At 39.5% G+C, this 19,759-nt stretch overlaps 1 protein-coding gene and 1 pseudogene across 1 annotated transcript; one reads left to right on the plus strand and one right to left on the minus strand.

Annotated features, from left to right (window-relative positions):
- Positions 1-1,821: 1,821 nt before the first annotated feature.
- Positions 1,822-2,750, plus strand: LOC110259019 (olfactory receptor 18-like). Its single transcript, XM_021082316.1, is given in 2 exon segments — positions 1,822-2,632; positions 2,635-2,750. Coding segments are annotated over 2 exon segments (927 nt in total).
- A 6,318-nt stretch (positions 2,751-9,068) lies between these two features.
- On the minus strand, positions 9,069-10,002 carry LOC100525208 (annotated as a pseudogene).
- Positions 10,003-19,759: the final 9,757 nt, after the last annotated feature.

The following is a 19,759-nucleotide window of genomic DNA, read 5'->3' on the forward strand; positions in this document are numbered from 1 at the left end:
TGGATAAGTGATGAGGTCCTACTGTACAGCACAGGGAACTCTATCTAATCTCCTGGGCTATACCATGATGGAAAGTAAAACAGAACATAATGCATATATACTTATGACTGGGTCACTTGGCTGTACAGCCGAAATTGTCACAACATTGTAAATATACTATAATTTCATTTAAAGAGATAATTGCATAAACAAATGCTCTCTGATTATAACCATTTGAGTTTAATTTATACTCCTGTGAGTGTGGTTTTAGCTCTTTGGAACTACACTGTAAATCAAGGTAAATTCTTGTACTGTATTTGCAGAAGATACAGTATATTTCAGTGCTTGTTATGTGTGCTTTAATTAGAAAAAATATTTCAAGTCACTGCTCTTTGATTGTGGTTTCCTGCATCCTAGTTCTTTTTTTTTTTTTTTTGAATTTAAAGAAGCCCTTTCAGTATTTCTTTTAGAATGGGTTTTGTATTGCTATACTCTTTTAGCTTTTGTTTGTTGGAGAAATTTTTTATTTCCCCTTCTATTTTAAATGATATTCTTGCTGGATAGAGTATTCTAGGTTGCATATTTTTTGGAAAAGAGTATGGAGGCACCTTAGAATTCTATACGTAGAACTACCATATGATCCAGCAATCCCACTCTTGGGCATATATCCAGACAAAACGTTCCTTAAAAAAGACGCATGCACCCGCATGTTCATTGCAGCTCTATTCACAAGAGCCAAGACATGAAAACAACCCACATGTCCATCGACAGATGATTGGATAAGGAAAATGTGGTATATATACACAATGGAATACTATTCAGCCATAAAAAAGAACAAAATAGTGCCATTTGCAGCAACATGGATGGAACCAAAGACTCTCATCCTGAGTGAAATCCGTCAGAAAGAGAAAGACCAATACCTTATGATATCACTCATATCTGGAATCTAATATACAGCAGAAAGGAACCTTTCCACAGAAAATAAAATCCTGGACTTGGAGAATAGACTTGTGGTTGCCCAGGGGGAGGGGAGGGAGTGGGAGGGATTGGGAGCTTAGGGTTAATGGATGCAAACTATTGCTTTTGGAATGGATTAACAACGAGAATCAAAAAAAATGGTAATCATCAATAGAAATCAGGCTTTTATGTTCATGAAACTAAGAAAGTGACTTGAATAAATGACAATGAAATTTTCGTCATAAACAAAAATAAGAAAAATATTTTTTAAAGAGAGAAGAATTTTTTTTTGTCTTTTTGCCATTTCTTAGGGTGCTCCTGCAGCATATGGAGTTTCCCAGGCTAGGGGTCTAATTGGAGCTGTAGCCGCCAGCCTATGCCAGAGCCACAGCAATGTGGAATCCGAGCCACATCTGCAGCCTACACCACAGCTTACAGCAATGCCAGATCCTTAACCTAACCTACTGAGCAAGGCCAGGGATCGAACCTGCAACCTCATGGTTCCTAGTCGGATTCATTAACTACTGCACCGCAATGGGATCTCCATATTTTTATTCCATATTACTCATTCGAAAGATGGGGACAGATGTTTTACTGTGTGCATGGATTTGCTATCTACAAATGTCCTTATTTCCCTAATATTCTTTCTCCTCATGCCTCTAAAATTATCTGTATAAAGAAAAGAGTCTATGTTCTTGTCATCAATGAAGAAGAGCTAACTATTGAGAGATACTGCTGAAGGCACTGTGGTGTATGGTCTTCAAGCATGAAAAACATATTCATGAATTGCTAAATTCCAAAGTATGGATGGATACTTATCTGGGTGCCCCAACATTGTTTGGTTTATTCAACCCTTTCTTCTTTTTCAAAAGGTGCCCCCTCAACATGGAACCACAGAATCATACACATTCCTCAGAATTCTTCCTCCTGAGCCTCTCAGATGATCCACACCTACAGCCCCTTCTCTTTGGGCTCCTCCTGTCCATGTGCCTGGTGACCCTGCTTGGGAACCTGCTCATTATCCTGGCTGTCACCTCTTATTCCCACCTCCACACACCCATGTACTTCTTCCTTTCCAATCTGTCCTTGGCTGACATCAGTATCAGCACCACCACTGTCCCCAAGATGCTAGTGAACCTCCAGACACACAGCAAATCCATCACCTATGCAGGCTGCCTAACACAAGTGATGCTTTTTGCTCTTTTTGCCTGTTTGGAGAGTCTACTTCTGACAGTCATGGCCTGTGACCGGTTGGTGGCCATCTGTCACCCCCTACACTACCTGGTCATCATGAACCCCTTCCTCTGTGGTTTGTTGGTGCTGGTGTCATTGTCCATCAGCCTTTTGGACTCCCAGTTGCACTACCTGATGATGTCACAGCACACCTTCTGTGCAGATGTGGAAATCCCTCATTTCTTTTGTGAACTTTCTCAGCTCCTCAGTCTTGCCTGTTCTGACATCTCCATCAGTATTATATTAATGTATTTCATTGGTACAATCTTGGCTGGAATTCCATTCTCAGGGATACTTTACTCCTATACTCAAATTCTTTTCTCCATTCTCAGAATCTCATCATCAGGAGGGAGGTATAAAGTCTTCTCCACCTGTGGCTCCCTCCTGTCCGTTGTTTGCTTGTTTTTTGTAACAGGCCTTGGTGTGTACCTCAGCTCAGCTGTCTCATCTTCCTCCAGGAAAGGGCAGTGGTCTCCATGATGTACACTGTGGTCATACCTATGCTGAATCCCTTCATCTACAGCCTAAGGAACAGGGACATCAAGCATGCCCTGTGGAGGATTATCAGCAGAGTAGGCTAATCTGAACACATGAGTGATTTGGGGGTTCATAAGATTGGAAAAGGCAGGAATTCCCATTATGGCTCAGTGTAACATACCTGACTAGTACCCACGAGGATGCAGTTTCAATCCCTGGCCCCATTCAGTGGGTTAAAGATCCAGCCTTGCCAGGAGCTCAGGTGTAGGTCACAGACTCACCTAGGATCTAGTGTTACTGTGGCTGTGGCACAGGCCACAATTTAATTCCTATCCTGGGAACTTCCATATGCTTCACTTGAAGCCCTAAAATGGAAGAAAAAAAGACTGGAGGAGTTCCCGTCGTGGCGCAGTGGTTAACGAATCCGACTAGGAACCATGAGGTTGCGGGTTCGGTCCCTGCCCTTGCCCAGTGGGTTGGGGATCTGGCGTTGCCGTGAGCTGTGGTGTAGGTTGCAGACGCGGCTCGGATCCTGAGTTGATGTGGCTCTGGCGTAGGCCTGTGGCTACAGCTCCGATTCGACCCCTAGCCTGGGAACCTCCATATGCCGTGGGAGCGGCCCAAAGAAATAGCAAAAAGACAAAAAAAAAAAAAAAAAGACTGGAAAAGGCAGGGAAAATAAACATATGCAACAAGAAATTCTGAATCTACAGTCACTCACTGTATATGTAACTATTTGTCCCTCTGCTTTCTGTTTACACAATGTTTTCCTGAGCTCCGGTATCAATCCCTCATCTGAGAACTGAAAACCCATATCAAGCCAATGCACTATAGCCAAAAATAAATAAAAAGGCTTAGAGGAGCCCTACTGAATTTTTAAGTTAAACTTCAGAGTATAAATAAAATATGATTTAAGAGTAACAATAGGATGGATTGGGAGCTGGGGTTAGTGGATGCTAACTATTGCTTTTGGAATGGATTAGCAATGAGAGTCTGCTGTGTAGCACTGAGAACTATGTCTAGTTACTTATGACGGAGCATGATAATGCGAGAAGAAAGAATGTATACATGTATGTGTAACTTGGTCAACATGCTGTACAGTAGAAAAAAAAATTATGTTGGGGTAATAGCGATTAAAAACAAGCAAAAAAAAAAGAATAGCAATGTATTTGGTTTCTGCCAACTCCTGAAATTTATCCTCCTCTAACTTCTAGAGCCAATAGTCAAATCCTAAGCCCTTCACACCTCCCCCTCCTTGATTTTGTCACAAATCTGACCAGAGTCCTCTAATCCTTCTGTTCATTTGATTTTTAAAGACATTGAAAGTGGGGTGATCTCAGTGTTTAACATTGAGGATATGTCTGCCCTTCTGGGAAGAGGAGGTTTCTTATGAACTGAGGAATACTCTGAGGAACATTCTGAGGCTGGTTCATTGGAACAAAGAGATGTACTGATGACACCAGCTTGTGGAATGTGCTTTACCTTCATGCTTGCCGACATAACTACATAACTCTCTTGCTTCCACTGTCAAAACTTCCTGGCATACTTTGGGGATAGACCATGATAGAAGATAACATAAGAAAGGGAATGTATGTATATGTATGACTGGGTCACTGTGCTGTGCAGCAGAAATTGATACAATACTCTAAGTCAACTATACTTCAAAAAATAAAATATGTGAGGAAGGAAACAAAACAGAACAAAACATTCACTGACATATAGCTGTTCAAATTTTCAGCTGAAAGACCTATTCTTTCCCAGGTCATTCAGGGACCCCAAGTTTTGTCATTTCAGATTTTTTCTTCCTATTTTCCCTGTCTCAAAACTATTAAATTATCTGAACAGTGATGGCTCAGATGATTTGCTTTCCCCACTCTTCAAAACCAGTTCAGAAGTTCCCTGGTTGCTCAGAGGGCTAGGGATCTGATGTTGTCACTGCCATGGCCCAGGGCACTGCTGTGGCATGTATTTGATCCCTGGCCTGAAAACCTTAGCATGCTGCAGGTGCAGCCAAAAAAAAAAAATGAAAAAAGAAAAAAGAAAATCTTTCATATACACATTTTGCTCTTACAAGAGGGTCCTAAATGGCTTCTCAATATTCAGTTTCTTTCCATTTACACCACATTAACTTTTTAAGTGGAACCAAATCTTGTATCTCTTTGCTTGAATTCTTGCAATCAGGAGTTCCCATTGTGGTCCAGTGGGTTAAGGATCCAACTGCAGCAACTCGGGTTTTTGTAGAGGTGGGGGTTCAATCCCTGGCCTGGCCAAGCGGGTTAAGGATCCACCATTGCCACAGCTGTAGTGTAGGTCACAGCTGTGGCTTGTATTATTTTCCTGGCCCAGTAATGTCCATATGCTATGGATATATCCAAACAAACACACAAAAATTTTTCCAATAATTTTCTGATACTCCTTGAGTAAACTTTGTATTCCTTGCCAAGGTCAGTAAGACCATTCATTATCTAGTCCCTGCTATCCCTTTCCAACTCCTTCACAAGTCCAGGGACTAGTACCATCATCATCACCCCCCAGGAATTCATAAGTGTGCATGTTCAGGTCTCACCTGCTGAATCAGAACTGCTATAGCTAGAACCCTGATATTTGTATTGTAGGAAGTGTTATCAGGTGACACCACTACACAATAAACTTGAGAACCCACTTGCCTAGATATACAGGTTTTCTTGGAGTTCTTCAAACAGACCATGTTCTTTCCTGCCCCCAGACAAGCCCACTTATTTCTCTCTGTCTAGAATTTTCTTTCCTTTTACAACTCAACTTTTTACTTCAACATCAGCCCTTAAAGATGCTTTCCTTGGCCTCCCATCTAAATTCTCCTGATGTTCTCTCCATCAGGTCAATCCTCTCTTCCTCTATTAATATTACTGCTTTCTGAGTGATCTCACACATGTTTAGTATTATGGAGACAATCTTTGCACAAGCTGCCTCAGCTATTCTTTTCCAGGTTAAACAGATGCATAAGGAAAATAAGTTTTGCTCCTCTTCCAGTCTGGTCTTGTGTGAGATGTGATAGTATTGACTTAAAAAGGCCAGAAAATAGGCAATGTCATTGCCAAGACAATGTTTGGTAGAAATCTGTTATGAAATCTAGAAAGTTATTGATTGTACAAAAGAAAAACTGCATCATAGTCCAAGAGGTATGAATACTTTATCCAAAACTCTAGCAGTTGGAGTCAAGACTATTGCAACAATGGAGAGATATTGAACTCATCTCCACTGAATCAAAAGGTGAAATGATTTTTTATTTTTTACATGTGCATAAACGTTCTGGGGCATAGGGAAGTGCCCCAGGCTAGGGGTGAATTAGAAGCTGCAGCTGCAGCCTCTGCCAGAACTTGCGGCAACACCAGGTCCTTAACCCACTGAGGGAGGGCAAGGATGGAACCTGTATCCTCACTGAGGATAACATCAAGTCCTTAAGCTGATGAACCACAATGGAAGCTCCAAAAATGAGAGGATTTTTAAAGCTGAGGCTAGCTAGTGGAAAAGCACTAGGAGATATTAGGGGAGGGAGGTTGGTTGATATGATTAGTCTGTCTGTGATTGCTAATTGCTGCCTATTGAATTTAGGCTCATACCATCCACAGAAGCTAGGAGATAGATGTATCACTTGATGATTATATTTCAAAGGGATAACTTTAAGAAAATCATTTCTGGTTTGTAAAAAGGACAAAAGGCTCTGAGAAGATTTATTCACATTTAAAATGAGCAAAGAAAGAATTTGAAAGTTTTCTAACATGGAGATTCCTTGAGCTGCAGTAGGTTAATGATCCAGCATTGTCACTGTTGTGGCTCAGGTCACTGTTGTGTGGGTTCGACCCCTGGCTGGGAAATTTCCGTATGCTACATGCATGGCTGAAAAGGAAAAAAAAAATCCTCACATCAGTGCTCTACAAAAAGAAAGGTCAGGAGCAGAAATCAGGTAGTAATGTGTTTAAAGTTTAATCACATTTAGGGGAATGTAAAGGCAGTCTTTGTCAATGTACATCCAAAACTTCCACTGTTGTTCCAACTTTGTAAGTCTTGCTCCACACTGAAGCATAAGTTTTAATTTATGTTTACAATTAACTTGAGTTCTAGACTCAAAGGGCAGCATTAACACTGGTAGCAAGGCAACAAGTCCAGAATGGCAACTGGGTTCCAGGATCCACAGGGATCTGTGGTGGTGACAGCAGGTCATAGATGAGCTGACCTCCAGAGCATTGGTAATACTACTCAGCCATAAAAAATTACAAATAAGCCATGTGCAGCAACATAGATGCAACTAGGGATTCTCATATTAAGTGTGGTAAGTCAGAAAGAGAAAGATAAATACCGTATATGCCTTATATGTGGAATCTAAAATATGGCACAAATGAACCTCTCTATAGAACAGAAATAGACTCACAGAGGTTGAGAACAGACTTGTGGTTGCAAAGGGGGAGGGGGAGGCAGTGGGAGGGACTGGGAGTTTGGGGTTGCTAGATGCAAACTTTTCAATTTAGAATGGGTAAGCAGTGAAGTCCTACTGTATAGCACTGGGAACTCTAACCAATCTGTTGTGATGGAAGATAACATGAGGAAAATAATGTATTGATATACAAGACTGGGTCACTTTACCATACAGCACATATTGACATAACATTGTAAATCAACTATAATAATTTTTTCACAAAATGAAAATAACACAAAAATATGAAAACAACTCTCAGTGGAATCTTTCCCCAGGTTTAAAAAACAAAGGACATTAGTTTATTTGGTTGCTTTAGACAACCAAAAATATCAAGAACAGATCAGCAGAAGTCAGAATTGGCTCCCACAATGATTTTTTCCCAGTTTGCAGGCCCAAGCCTGGTTTCATACTAAAAGCCTCAAAATTAAAGGAATTAAAGGGGAGGCAGGTTCCCCTTTAGGAAGCCCATTGTTGTTCCTCAAAATGGTAACATCTCTTGAGAACAATCCTTGGTGATAAGTTGATTCCAATAGATGCCAGCCCTGGAGTAAGCTTGGACTCTTCTTTACCATGATAAATATCTATGTATTTATATTTGCCTTTCCTGCCTGCAGTGCCTGGGCAAACACCACCATCCAAAGGCTAGGCACGACATCCAATTTCTTTATGGTGAAGAAAATATGAAAATAAACATTTATCAAGACATCCAGGAATTCCCAGGTGGCTCAGCTGCTTAAGGATCTAGAGTTGTCACTTCTGTGGCTCGGGACACTCCTGTGGTACAGATTCCATCCCTGGCCTGGGAAATTCTGCATGTCATGGGCATGGCTGTAAAAACAATCAAACACACAAAAATATATCCACTAGTCCTAACATATCCTTCATTACCTGAAGTTGGTCAGCATCCCATACCTAGAAACTGGCAATTCTATGATTCCATTCCTACTCTCCAACAGCATGTCCTGGCACCAGACTTGAAATTTTGTCCCCTTTCAGACAGGTTTCATCACCACCTGGCCTCTTGTGTTTCCACCTCAATAAATTCACCTGCAAAATTAGGCAACTAGACTCAAAGACTTATTAGCACCTGATCAGTTCTAGTATTCTGGGGCTTGCCATTTTCCTCTCTCCAGTGATACATTTTCATAGCTTATCTGCAAATGTACTAAACATATGGAAGAAAGTTCAGCCTAACTAATAACCAAATAAATAACTTACCCATCAGTGTATTTTCTATTTTGACATATGACAGGATCTGTTAAACTCTGAGATCTAAAATTTAAGCTCTATGACGGTAAAGATTCCTGTCTTTTTCCCCCCTTAACTGCTATATTGCAGATACTTACAACAGTCTGGCACACCAATGGTGCTCAGTAAGGAATGCCAAATAAATACATTTGATAAGAACTAACAAATGTTAGTGTTGATAAAAGGTGGTGTTTCTTTTTTTATAGCTGCACCTGCAGAATATAGAAGATATTGGGCTAGGGGTCGAATAAGAGCTGCAGCTGAGGCCTATGCCAACTCAGGATCCATATCCTCAGCTTCTGGCAAAGACAGATCCTTAAACCAGTGGCAAGGCTAGGGATTGAACTCACACCCTAATGGTGACTAGTCAGATTCTTAACTCACTGAGCCACAACAGGTACTCCAATGCATTATTTCAGAATTCTCATTCAACAATGATGAGTCTGTACTTGAAGTGGCTGGTATCAACATGCAGGACTGGAAATGCAAATCAAGGGGCCATAATGGATAAATAAAATGAGGGGGTGTGGAGAGTAGAATTGAGGATAATCAAGCAATCATCATAAGAGGTTAAGACAAAGTCCTCCCAAGGCCAAATTCTGACCAGTGCCACTAATGGAGTATCAGTGAGAAACAAAATTCAATGTGATTAAGAGGCACAATTTCTTGAGCCAACTTCTGCTATGATTGTCAGCTCAAAACCCCTGGACCAGTGTTCCCATCACTGAACACAGGGTATTCTCCCAAGAAGATTTTGTAGAGCCCTCTTGATGTCCCTGTTCCACAGGCTGTAGATGAAAGGGTTCAGCATTGGGGTGACCACAGTGTACATCACCAAAGCAACCATACCTCTCCAGGAAGATGACTCAGAGCTGAGATACACACCAAGACCTGTCCCACAGAACAAAGAAACCATGGACAGGTGAGACACACAGTTATAAAATGCCTTGTATTTCCCATGAGCTGATGAGATTCTCAGGATTGAGGAGACAATTCAGGTATAGGAGCAAAGGATCCCTGAGAAGAGAACAATGCCAAGAAAGCCAGTCACCAGCTATATCAGGATGTAATTGACAAGTGTGTCTGAGCAGGCAAGCATGAGGGCCTGAGAGAGTTCACAGTGAAAGTGTGGAATTGCCCAGTTGGAACAGAAGGACAGCCGCAACATCAGCAGACTCTGGATCAGGGAGTATGACAAACTGATGACCCATGACAAAAGAACCAGTAGACCACAGAGACGGGGGTTCATGATGACGGTGTAGTGCAGGGGGTGACAGATGGTCACAAACCTGTCATAGGCCATCACAGTGAGAAGAAAAGTATCCATACCTCCAAAAACCATGAAAAAAATACACCTGTGTGATGCAGCCCGCATAGCTGATGGCTTTGCTCTGTGTCTGGATGTTCACCAGCATCTTTGGGATGGTGGTGGAAATGAAACAGATGTCAGCCAAGGACAGGTTGGAGAGGAAGAAGTACATGGGGGTGTGGAGATGGGGGTCCGAGCTGATGGCCAGGATAATGAGCAGGTTCCCAAACACGGTGACCACAAACATGGACAGAAAGAGCCCAAATAAGATGGGTTGCTGCTCTGAGTCTTGAGACAGTCCCAGGAGTAAAAATTCTAAAACACTTGTTTGATTTCCTGGTTCCATGCTGCTGATGCCTCAGCTGGATGGCTGAGGAAGCAAAAGAACATGAAATCACCACCGAACAGAATCTAGAGTCTCTCTACTTCTTTAATTAGAGTGGGATGGAATGGGAGTTTGGGGTTAGTGGATGCAAACTATTAAATTTAGAATGGATATGCAATGAGGACTCACTGTATGGCAGAGGGAACTATGTCCAATCTCTTGGGATAAAACCTGATGGAAGATGACAGGAGAAAAAGAATGTATATTTATTGACTGCAGCACTTTGCTGTCCAGGAAAAATTGGCACAACTTCATAAATCAACTATACTTTAATATAAAATAAAATAATTTTTTTCTGAGTATAGTTTTCACTTAGAAGGTTGTATTAGTTGTATCCTGAAACTAATGTAAACTAAATCAGTTATACATATACCTATATCCCTTCTTATTCAGATTCTTTCCCCATATAGGTTATTGCATGGGATTGAGTAGATTTCCCTGTGCTATACTCTAGGTCCTTGATATTGATCTATTTGTAGATCTTATGGTATATGTCAATTCCAACCCTCTCTACTTCTTTAATTTCTTGAAGTGATGGTTTGGGTATAAAAGCCTTAACATGACAAAATTTAGGAACCCTACATTCTGTTATTTGTGATATACAGGATTTTATAATGATGTTTCAACCACTGAACCTTGTCCTCTAGGATATTCATCCATCCTCCTTGTCTCTGGCTTAGAATCATCAAGTCCTCCAACACTCTTCATGGGAGTGCAAATTGGTACAAGCACTACTAAGGAAAAAAGTGTGGAAATACCTCAAACAACTAAACAAAGAACCACCACATGGCCCAGCCACCCCCCTCCTGGGCACATATCCAGACAAAATGTTCATTGAATAGGATACATGCACCCATATGTTCATTGCAGCACTCTATATGCAATAACCAAGACTCGAAAATACACGTGTTCTCCAGTGTTCATTGAAACACTATATACAATAGCTAAGACATGGAAGCAACCTAAATGTCCATTGACAGAGGTGTGGATAAAGATGTTGTATATATACACAACAGAATATCACTCAGCCATTGGAAGGAAAGAAATAACGGCATTTGCACCAACATGGAAGGACCTAGAAATTATCATGTTAGGTGAAGGCATTCAGACAGTGAGACACCAACATCAAATGCTATCACTTACATGTGAAATCTAAAAAAAGACACAGTGAACTTCTTTGCAGAACAGATTCTGACTCACAGACATTGAAAAAATTATGATTTCCAAAGGAGACAGCATGGTGGGTGGGGAGATGTGCTGGGGTTTTGGATGGAAATTCTATAAAATTGGGTTGTGATGATTGTTGTACATCTATAAATGTAATAAAATTTATTAAGTAATTTCAAAAATAAATAAAATGTACCAATGAAGGGGAAAAATGAGAGGAGCAAAAGAATGATTTCTTTGGGTCCCTATGGACTTCAAAAATTCTTCCGGACATAGTAAATTTCTTCTTGTCATTCCTTTTACGATGTCAAATGACAGTAATACAAACTACTGAAAAGGATAGTACACAAAAGTAAATTTAAATTAATTCACCCTGAAAAAGAAGCACTTATCCTCATAGTTGAAGACTGCTTAAAATTAAGAAATACATTGTAGAATAATACGTAGACACCTAACATATATAGATACATTCTGATGATGATGATATAACCATCTACCACAACTGAAAGTAATTCATAAATTTAAAATTGCTTTCCAAGTCCTTTGTGGCTCAGAGAGTTAAGGTCTGATACTATTATTGCTGTGGCTTGGGTTTGATAACTGGCCCAGTAATTTCCTCACAATGCAGGCATAGCCAAAATAAACAAATTAATTAAAGTGTTTCCAAAGGGCAGGGAGTGCAAGATGTGTTGTTGTAGGTGAACTTACAACTCATAAAGAAAAAGAGGTTATTTCCCTAAATGATATGGAAAATCCAACTCAAAGTAACAGGCAGTATCATACCAAGCCCTGAAAAGGCAGTCAGATTGACAGAAGTTATCAATAAGGTAAGCACGCCTAGTCTCATCATCACCAGCATTTAATTCACTCTAGAATCTGGAGTCTTAGGAGCCACAAATCTAAAATCTTTAGGAATATTTTTCTTCTTTTTATGACCACACCCGCAGCATATGGAAGTTCCCAGGATTGGGGTCCAATCAGAGCTTCATCTGCCAGTCTACACCACATCTCATAGCAACACCAGATCCTTAACACAATGAGTGAGGCCAGGGATTGAAGCCGCATCCTCATGGACTCTAGTTGGGTTCGTTATCACTGAGCCAGGACGGGACTTCCTCTAAGAAATGTTAAAGAGATGCTCTTAGCCACTACTCATATCCCTGTCCCTGGAGTTAATTTACTGCTCACAAAAGCCTCCTCCATGTGCATGAATACAAACCTCTCTTTCTGAAAGTGCTTACTATGCCCAAATGGATCACCCTTGCGATAGCAGGGAAGAAAACCTGGTTGCACTGGTGGATGGAAGGATGGATGGTGAGAGATTTCCAGAAAGAAAGTTGGTATGAAATCCAAATAAACCTGGGATCACCAAGGTGGCAATATTCTTCCTGGTCTAGGGTTAGTGAGCTGGAATTACAGGGAGCGACGAGGAGCATTTATCCTTTCAGGGACATCCAGGATTGAAGTCTCAAAGGAGCTAATTAAATATATGTTCCTAGTGTTACCCTATTTCTAAACAGCTTTGCCCTTGAGAAAGAAATAACCGTAATAAAAATGGAAACTGAATTTGATGATTCTATTCCCAGATGGGAAAATTGGGGACAGTCATGATTATTAGCACTTGGAAGTTTTTCTCTCCTTAAGAATGAGGAGAAAAGTAAAAGAAACAAACAAACAAACAAAACCATGATGGGGGTAAAATATTTATATGCTAAGAACTATACAACATTAATCAAAGAAATTAAAGAAGATGTAAAGACACAGATTCAGATTTTCATTGTCCAAAAAAAAAAAGAAGAAGAAGAGAAGATGTAAGGAAATGTAAAAATATTCCATGCTTCTGGGTTGGAAAAATTAATATTGTAAAAATGGCCATACTACCCAATGCAATCAACAGATTCAATGCAGTACCTATCAAATTACCCATGACATTTTTCACAGAACTAGAACAAACAATCCAAATATTTATATGGAACCACAAAAAAACCCAGAATTGTCAAAGCAAACCTGAGAAAGAAAAACCAAGCATGAAGCATAACTCTCCCAGACCTCAAGCAATATTACAAAGCCACAGGCATCAAGACAGTGTAGTACTGGTACCAAAACAGACAGACAGTCCAATGGAACAGAATAGAGAATCCGGAAATAAACCCTGACACCTATGGTCAATTAATCTTTGACAAAGGAGGCAAGAACATGACATGAGAAAAAGATAGTCTATTCAGCAAGCATTGCTGGGAAATCTGGACAGCTGCATGTAAATCAATGAAACTAGAACACCCCCTCGCAACATGCATGAAAATAAACTCAAAATGGCTTAAAGACAAATATAAGACAAGACACCATCAAAATCCTGAGAGAGAACATAAGCAAAACAATCTCTGATATCAACCTTATGAATATTTTCTCAAGTCAGTCTCCCAAAGCAACAGAAATAAGAGTAAAAATAAAGCAATGGGGTCTAATCAAACTGAAAAGCTTTTGCACAGCAAAGGAAGCCAAAAGAAAAACAAAAAGACAACTTACAGAATGGGATAAAATAGTTTCAAATGAGGCAACTGACAAGAGCTTAATCTCTAGAATATACAAGCAACTTCTACAACTCAATAGCAAAAAACCCAACAACCCAGTGGAAAAATGGGCCAAAGACCTGAAGAGACACTTTTCTTAGGAAGATGTACAGATGGCCAACAAGCACATGAAAAAATGCTCAACATCCCTGATTATTAGAGAAATGCAAATCAAAACTACCATGAGATACCACCTCACACCAGTCAGATGGTGATCATTAAGAATCCACAAATAACAAATGCTGGAGGAAGTGTGGAGAAAGGGGAACCTTCCTGCACTGTTGGTGGGTGTGTAAGCTGGTAGCACCACTATGCAGAACAGTATGGACATATCTTAGAAAAAATACATAGAACTACCATGTGACCCAGAAATCCCACTCTTGGGCATATATCTGGACAAAACCCTACTTTAAACAGATGCATGCACCCACATGTTCATTGCAGCACTATTCACAATAGCCAAGACATGGAATCAACCCAAATGTCCACTGATAGATGATTGGATTAGCAAGGTGTGCTATATATACACAATGGAATACTACTCAGCCATAAAAAGGAATGGAATAATGCCATTTGCAGCAACATGGATGGAACTAGAAACTCTCACCCTGAGTGAAGTTAAGTCAGAAAGAGAAAGACAGATACCATATGATATCACTCATATCTGTTATCTAATATATGGTACAAATGAACCTTTCCACAGAAAAGAAAATCATGGACTTGGAGAATATACTTGTGGTTGCCCAGGGGAGGGGGAGGGAGTGGGGTGGATTGGGATGGCAGTTAATGAATGCAAACTATTGCTTTTGGAATGAATTAACAATGACATCCTGCTGTGTAGCACTGAGAACTTGTCTAGATACTTACAATGCAGCATGACAATGGGAGAAAAAATTTATGTGCACATGTATGTGTAGCTGGGTTCCCATGCTTTAAAGGGAAAAAGAATGTGTTGGGGGAAATAACAATAAAAATAAATTTTAAAAAAGACGGCTTAAAATTAGGAAATATGTTGTAGATTCATATACTGATAACTCACACAAATAGATACATTCTGAAAATGTTACACACCCATTTACCAGATTTTAAAGTGATTTGTAAATTTTAAAGTGTCAAAAATAAATTAGTAAATGAAATAAAAGTGCTTCCAACAGTCAAGGGGGTTGTAATACAATATGTGTGATTGAAGGGCCATTAATCACATCTAAAGAATGAGAAGCTATTTCCCTAAATGACAAGGAAAATCTAGCTCAAATGAACAGGCAGCATCATACTGAGCCCTGAAAGGGCAATAAGATTACCATGGAAGTTGCCAGTAAGAAAAAAGTGTTTAGTCTCATCATCAGGCAGCATCATACTGAGCCCTGAAATGGCAATAAGATTACCATGGAAGTTGCCAGTAAGAAAAGAGTGTTTAGTCTCATCATCATCATCATTTAATTCATCTAGAGTCTGCATTTGTGTAGGCCATAGTTCCTTTATTCATTTTTTGCACTGAAGGGTTTTGAATTATTCTCAGTTTGGTGCTATCAAAAAATCCACTGCCATAAACATTTTTAGACATGCTTTGTAGACATAAGCACCCATTTCTGTCATGTATATACCTGAGTGGATCCAATATGGAGCCACAAACCTAAAATATTTATGAATTATTTACTAGATGTCCTTAACCAGCACTCACATCCCTGTCCCTGGAGTTACTTTACTACACATAAAAACCTCCACAATGTGCATGTATACACACTCCTCTTTCTGACAGCACTTAGCCCAAATGGATCACCCATGTGATAACAGGGACAAAAACCTGGTTGCACTGATGGATGGAAGGATGAATGGGGAAGAGAGCTCCAGTAAGAAAGTTGGTATGAGATCCAAATACACGTGGTATCATCAAGATGAAAATATTCTTCTTGGTCTGGGGTCAATGATATGGGAACACAGGGACAGACAAGGAACATTCATTCTTTCAATGACATCCAGAGTTGAATTTTCAAAGAACCTAATTAAGTAAATGTTCCTAGTGTGACTCTACTTCTAAACAGCTTTGCCCTTGGGAAACAAAGAACCATTATAAAAATGGAAACCTTTCTTGACAATTCTATTCCCACATGGGAAATTTGGGGACTCTCATGCTTTTTTTACATTATGAGATCCTCTGTCCTTAGGCTTGATGTCATGCATGACTCAGGAGTCTCTATACTCCATTACAATCTGAACTATTTATTCTTTGCCAGTTGACATCCTTCAATAACAATTATATAGGTCCACCTAAGACCATGACAGCACCCTAAATTAAAGAATTACTCTGTCAGATATGAATATCAATATATTTTTCAGAATATATGAATATATTACTCATAATTATATAAATAATACATAACACTGTTGCTTCTATACTTTGTCACTCATCCTAAAATAGACAATAACTCTTAGGTCAGGGTTATTACTGAATGAACTAATAATAATAAAGATTGTGGTATTCACTGTTAAGAAAACATTAACAAAATTAAAGCAGTGAATACCACACTCTTTATTATTATTCATTCCTTTAACTGTAACCCAGACTTACAGATTATTATCTCTATTTTAGGGATGAATAACATAGTAGAGAAGAAGTTCAATTTGCTGCAATCATATGTTGAAAATAGCAGAGTTTGGATTGTACCAGATGCCTGACTTTAGAATAGATATACATGTATGTGTAACTGGGTTGCCATGCTGTACACTAGAAAAAAAATGTGTGTGTATATATATATATATATATATATATATTTGATTAAAAAACAAAATAAAGTAAAATTGTGATATGGGAATTTGAAAATAAAATGGCGCCTTAGGAGTTCCTGCTGTGGTACAGTGGGTTAAGGATTTGACTGCAGTGTCTTGGGTTGCAGAGGCCTGGGTTCTATACCTGGGTTTAATCCTCAGCTGGGTGCAGGGGGATAAAGTATCCGGCAATACCACAGCTGAATCTTGGATTAATCTCTGATCTGAGAATTTCCATATGCCACAGATGTGGCCATGTACTACAATTAAAATAAAATAATAATATAAAATAATGCATCTATATAAGATATTGGGGGGAACACAAGCATAAGATTAGAACAAACTGGTTTTCATGGTAAAAGGAGATCTCTTCATCCCACTAAATGAAATAAATCATAGGTGAAAAGTGTCCAAGATAGCAAAGCAGGAAAATCTGAGCTCACTTTCACCCACAGGAACACAGGGTCCCTGGGTCAGATCCATGGAAGGGAAGGGTTAGGGCTGCTTGGGGCCTTAAATCTATGAGATCCTTCTATCATCAATTTGTAACAGCTCTCCAGTGAGTTTTTCAGGGTGTGCAAAGCAGGCAAGTCTAACTGGATTCAAATGTGATTGTTTGAGCTATTTTTTAAAACTGGATGCTTTAAAGTTGAGTTTGGTGCTGACAGGCTTTTGCACTGAAGAGTGATAACCCACAAGGAAGCTATAAACATCCTTGGGGCCATATACAGAAGCCATCGCTGACTCGTTCATACAACAAGAGCAAAACATTTCCGAGGTAAGTGAAATCTAACAATATCTATCTTTACTTCATTTACTTTGTAGTGTCTTGGAAGGCTAGGGCTCTCAGTGCAAGAGCACTGAGAAATCCAGGAAAGTTTCATTTCCCTGCAAAAGGGTAGAAAAATGCTGTTCAAAATAACTTGTTTTGATAAGGAAAATGTTTTATATCTTCACTGCCCAAATACAGCCCTAGGCACATGGGTTAGTAAATACTTGAAGTGTGGTGAATAGTCATGGGTAGCTGATGGTTACCATCTTGGACTGCACAGTGATAGACTATGAGACAGCTCCAAAGATGATGGACAACTGACAAAAATCAGGGCATTGACATGAGCACAGGGCTAGGGAGAGGATTAGCGACTGTCATGTGAACTGTAGGTGACACCTCCTCTTTTCATCCAGAATGCTAATGGAATAATTATCTGGAATTATTAACCATTCAATGAATTAAATACACATGCCCACAGAAGACATTCTATGCTTTTACCATTTCCACATATCTCACCCATATGTTTCCATGTGACTCTTCTCCTATCACCAAACTGCCTTTGGTCCCTGAAAATGTTTCACTATGCACACTGGCTTGCCCATGCTCTAAGAAATGCCCTCCTCCATCTTCATCCACTGAAATCCTCCTCATTTGAAGACACTCAGAGGGAAGAGCTCAGAGGCATGTTGGTGGCTCAAGCTGAAATATGGCATATAGATTTAGACATGGATATATGTTGGACTGTGCTAGGAAGAAACTATAAAACAATCCTTTCTTGAATATTAATTTTCCCTTTAAACAAAGTAACCTAATGATAATCTGATCTGTCTTTGTTACAGAATAAACAATTCATTGGCTGATATTTACAGCCTTGTTTCAAGTTGAAAATGGGGAAGGGACCAAGATGTTAAGATGCTGAGAACTACACAGAATAGATAAGAAAGAAAATCTAGTAATATTCTGGGTAAATGAAGGAGCAATTGGCTGTTCTGGAAATACAATTCTCTACTCTTCCTGGTTAGAACTAAGATGGCATATCACAGATAGCACATATCACACTGGAAGGAAGTTATGAGTATGGCACTAACAGAATGATATTTTTATATTTTAGAAATCCTGTTAAAATTTTATATATATATATATATATATATATATATCTGCACTCACAGCATATAGAAATTCCTGGGCCAGGGATTGAATCCAAGCCACAACTGGGACCTGCTCCATGGCTGTGGCAATACCAAATCCTTTAACCTACTCCACCAGGCCAGAGATTAAACAACCTCTCCACAACAAGCCAGCCACTGCAATCTGATCTTTAACCCACTGCACCACCGCAGGTACTCCACGCTTTACTTTATTTGAGTCAAGACTAGGTCTAGGAAAGTAAACCTACATTTTGAATGATATGTAATAATATTGAAGGGGCAATTTCCTGTGAATACCATGCCACTGCTGTATATCATTGGCAGCTTTCATTCTTTATTTTAATTGAGGTATGATGTAAAATAATATGATGCAAAAATTGTTAATGCATGAAGAACTTTTAATGATGTATATACTCATGTAGCTACTTACCTAGATCAAGATATAAAACACCTTCATTGCCCAGAATGTGTCTTTGTGCCCTGATCCAGTCAATACCTCCCACCCCAAAGTGCCCCATATCCTGACTCCATTCTCCATTGGGTGGCTTTACCTGCTACTAGATTTCATAAAAGTGAGATCATAAAACAATCACATTTTCATGCCCTTCAAAATTATGCCTTTGAGGTTTGTCCATGTCATCGTGCATAGCAGTAGTTTCATCTTTTCATATTGGTGTGGAGTTTTCTGCATTTGGGTACCATAGTTTCTTTATTCATTTTTCCACTGATGGTATTGGAATTATTCTCAGTTTGGTGCTATCAAAAAATCCACTGCCATAAACATTTTTAGACATGTTTTGTAGACATAAGCACCCATTTCTCTCAGGTATATACCTGAATGGGGGAGCTATGCTGTAGAGTAGGAGTATGTTTAAACTTGGTAGAGATGTCAGAGACTTACATTGATTTATACTCTAGTATAATGATACTAGCCAACTAGTAGTGTGCGAAAGTTCCCATTTCTCTAAGTACTTGCTAGCTCTTGGTATTGTCAGTCTTTTGGATTTTAGCCCCTCTGGGGGATGAATTATTTGCTGTCTTGATATGTCTATTGATGATGCAGCAGAGACTTGGATAAATATGTCTGCACCAGAAAGAGAGCATAAATGTCACTAAGGAAGTTCGTGGGTAGTGGTTGCTCGTGGGTGTGTAAATTCAGAAGAAACTCAAGCGATGGTATGTCAGAAAAAGAGGGACCGGCACGCACTTAAAGGATTTGAAGATTCTGTATTTCTGTCTACCAGGGTATTGACCCTGGGTTATCATAACTTCCCAGTCACAGCATCCATGGCTCT

This window comes from Sus scrofa, unplaced genomic scaffold, assembly GCF_000003025.6.
Source record: "Sus scrofa isolate TJ Tabasco breed Duroc unplaced genomic scaffold, Sscrofa11.1 Contig641, whole genome shotgun sequence".
Lineage (NCBI taxonomy): Eukaryota > Metazoa > Chordata > Mammalia > Artiodactyla > Suidae > Sus > Sus scrofa.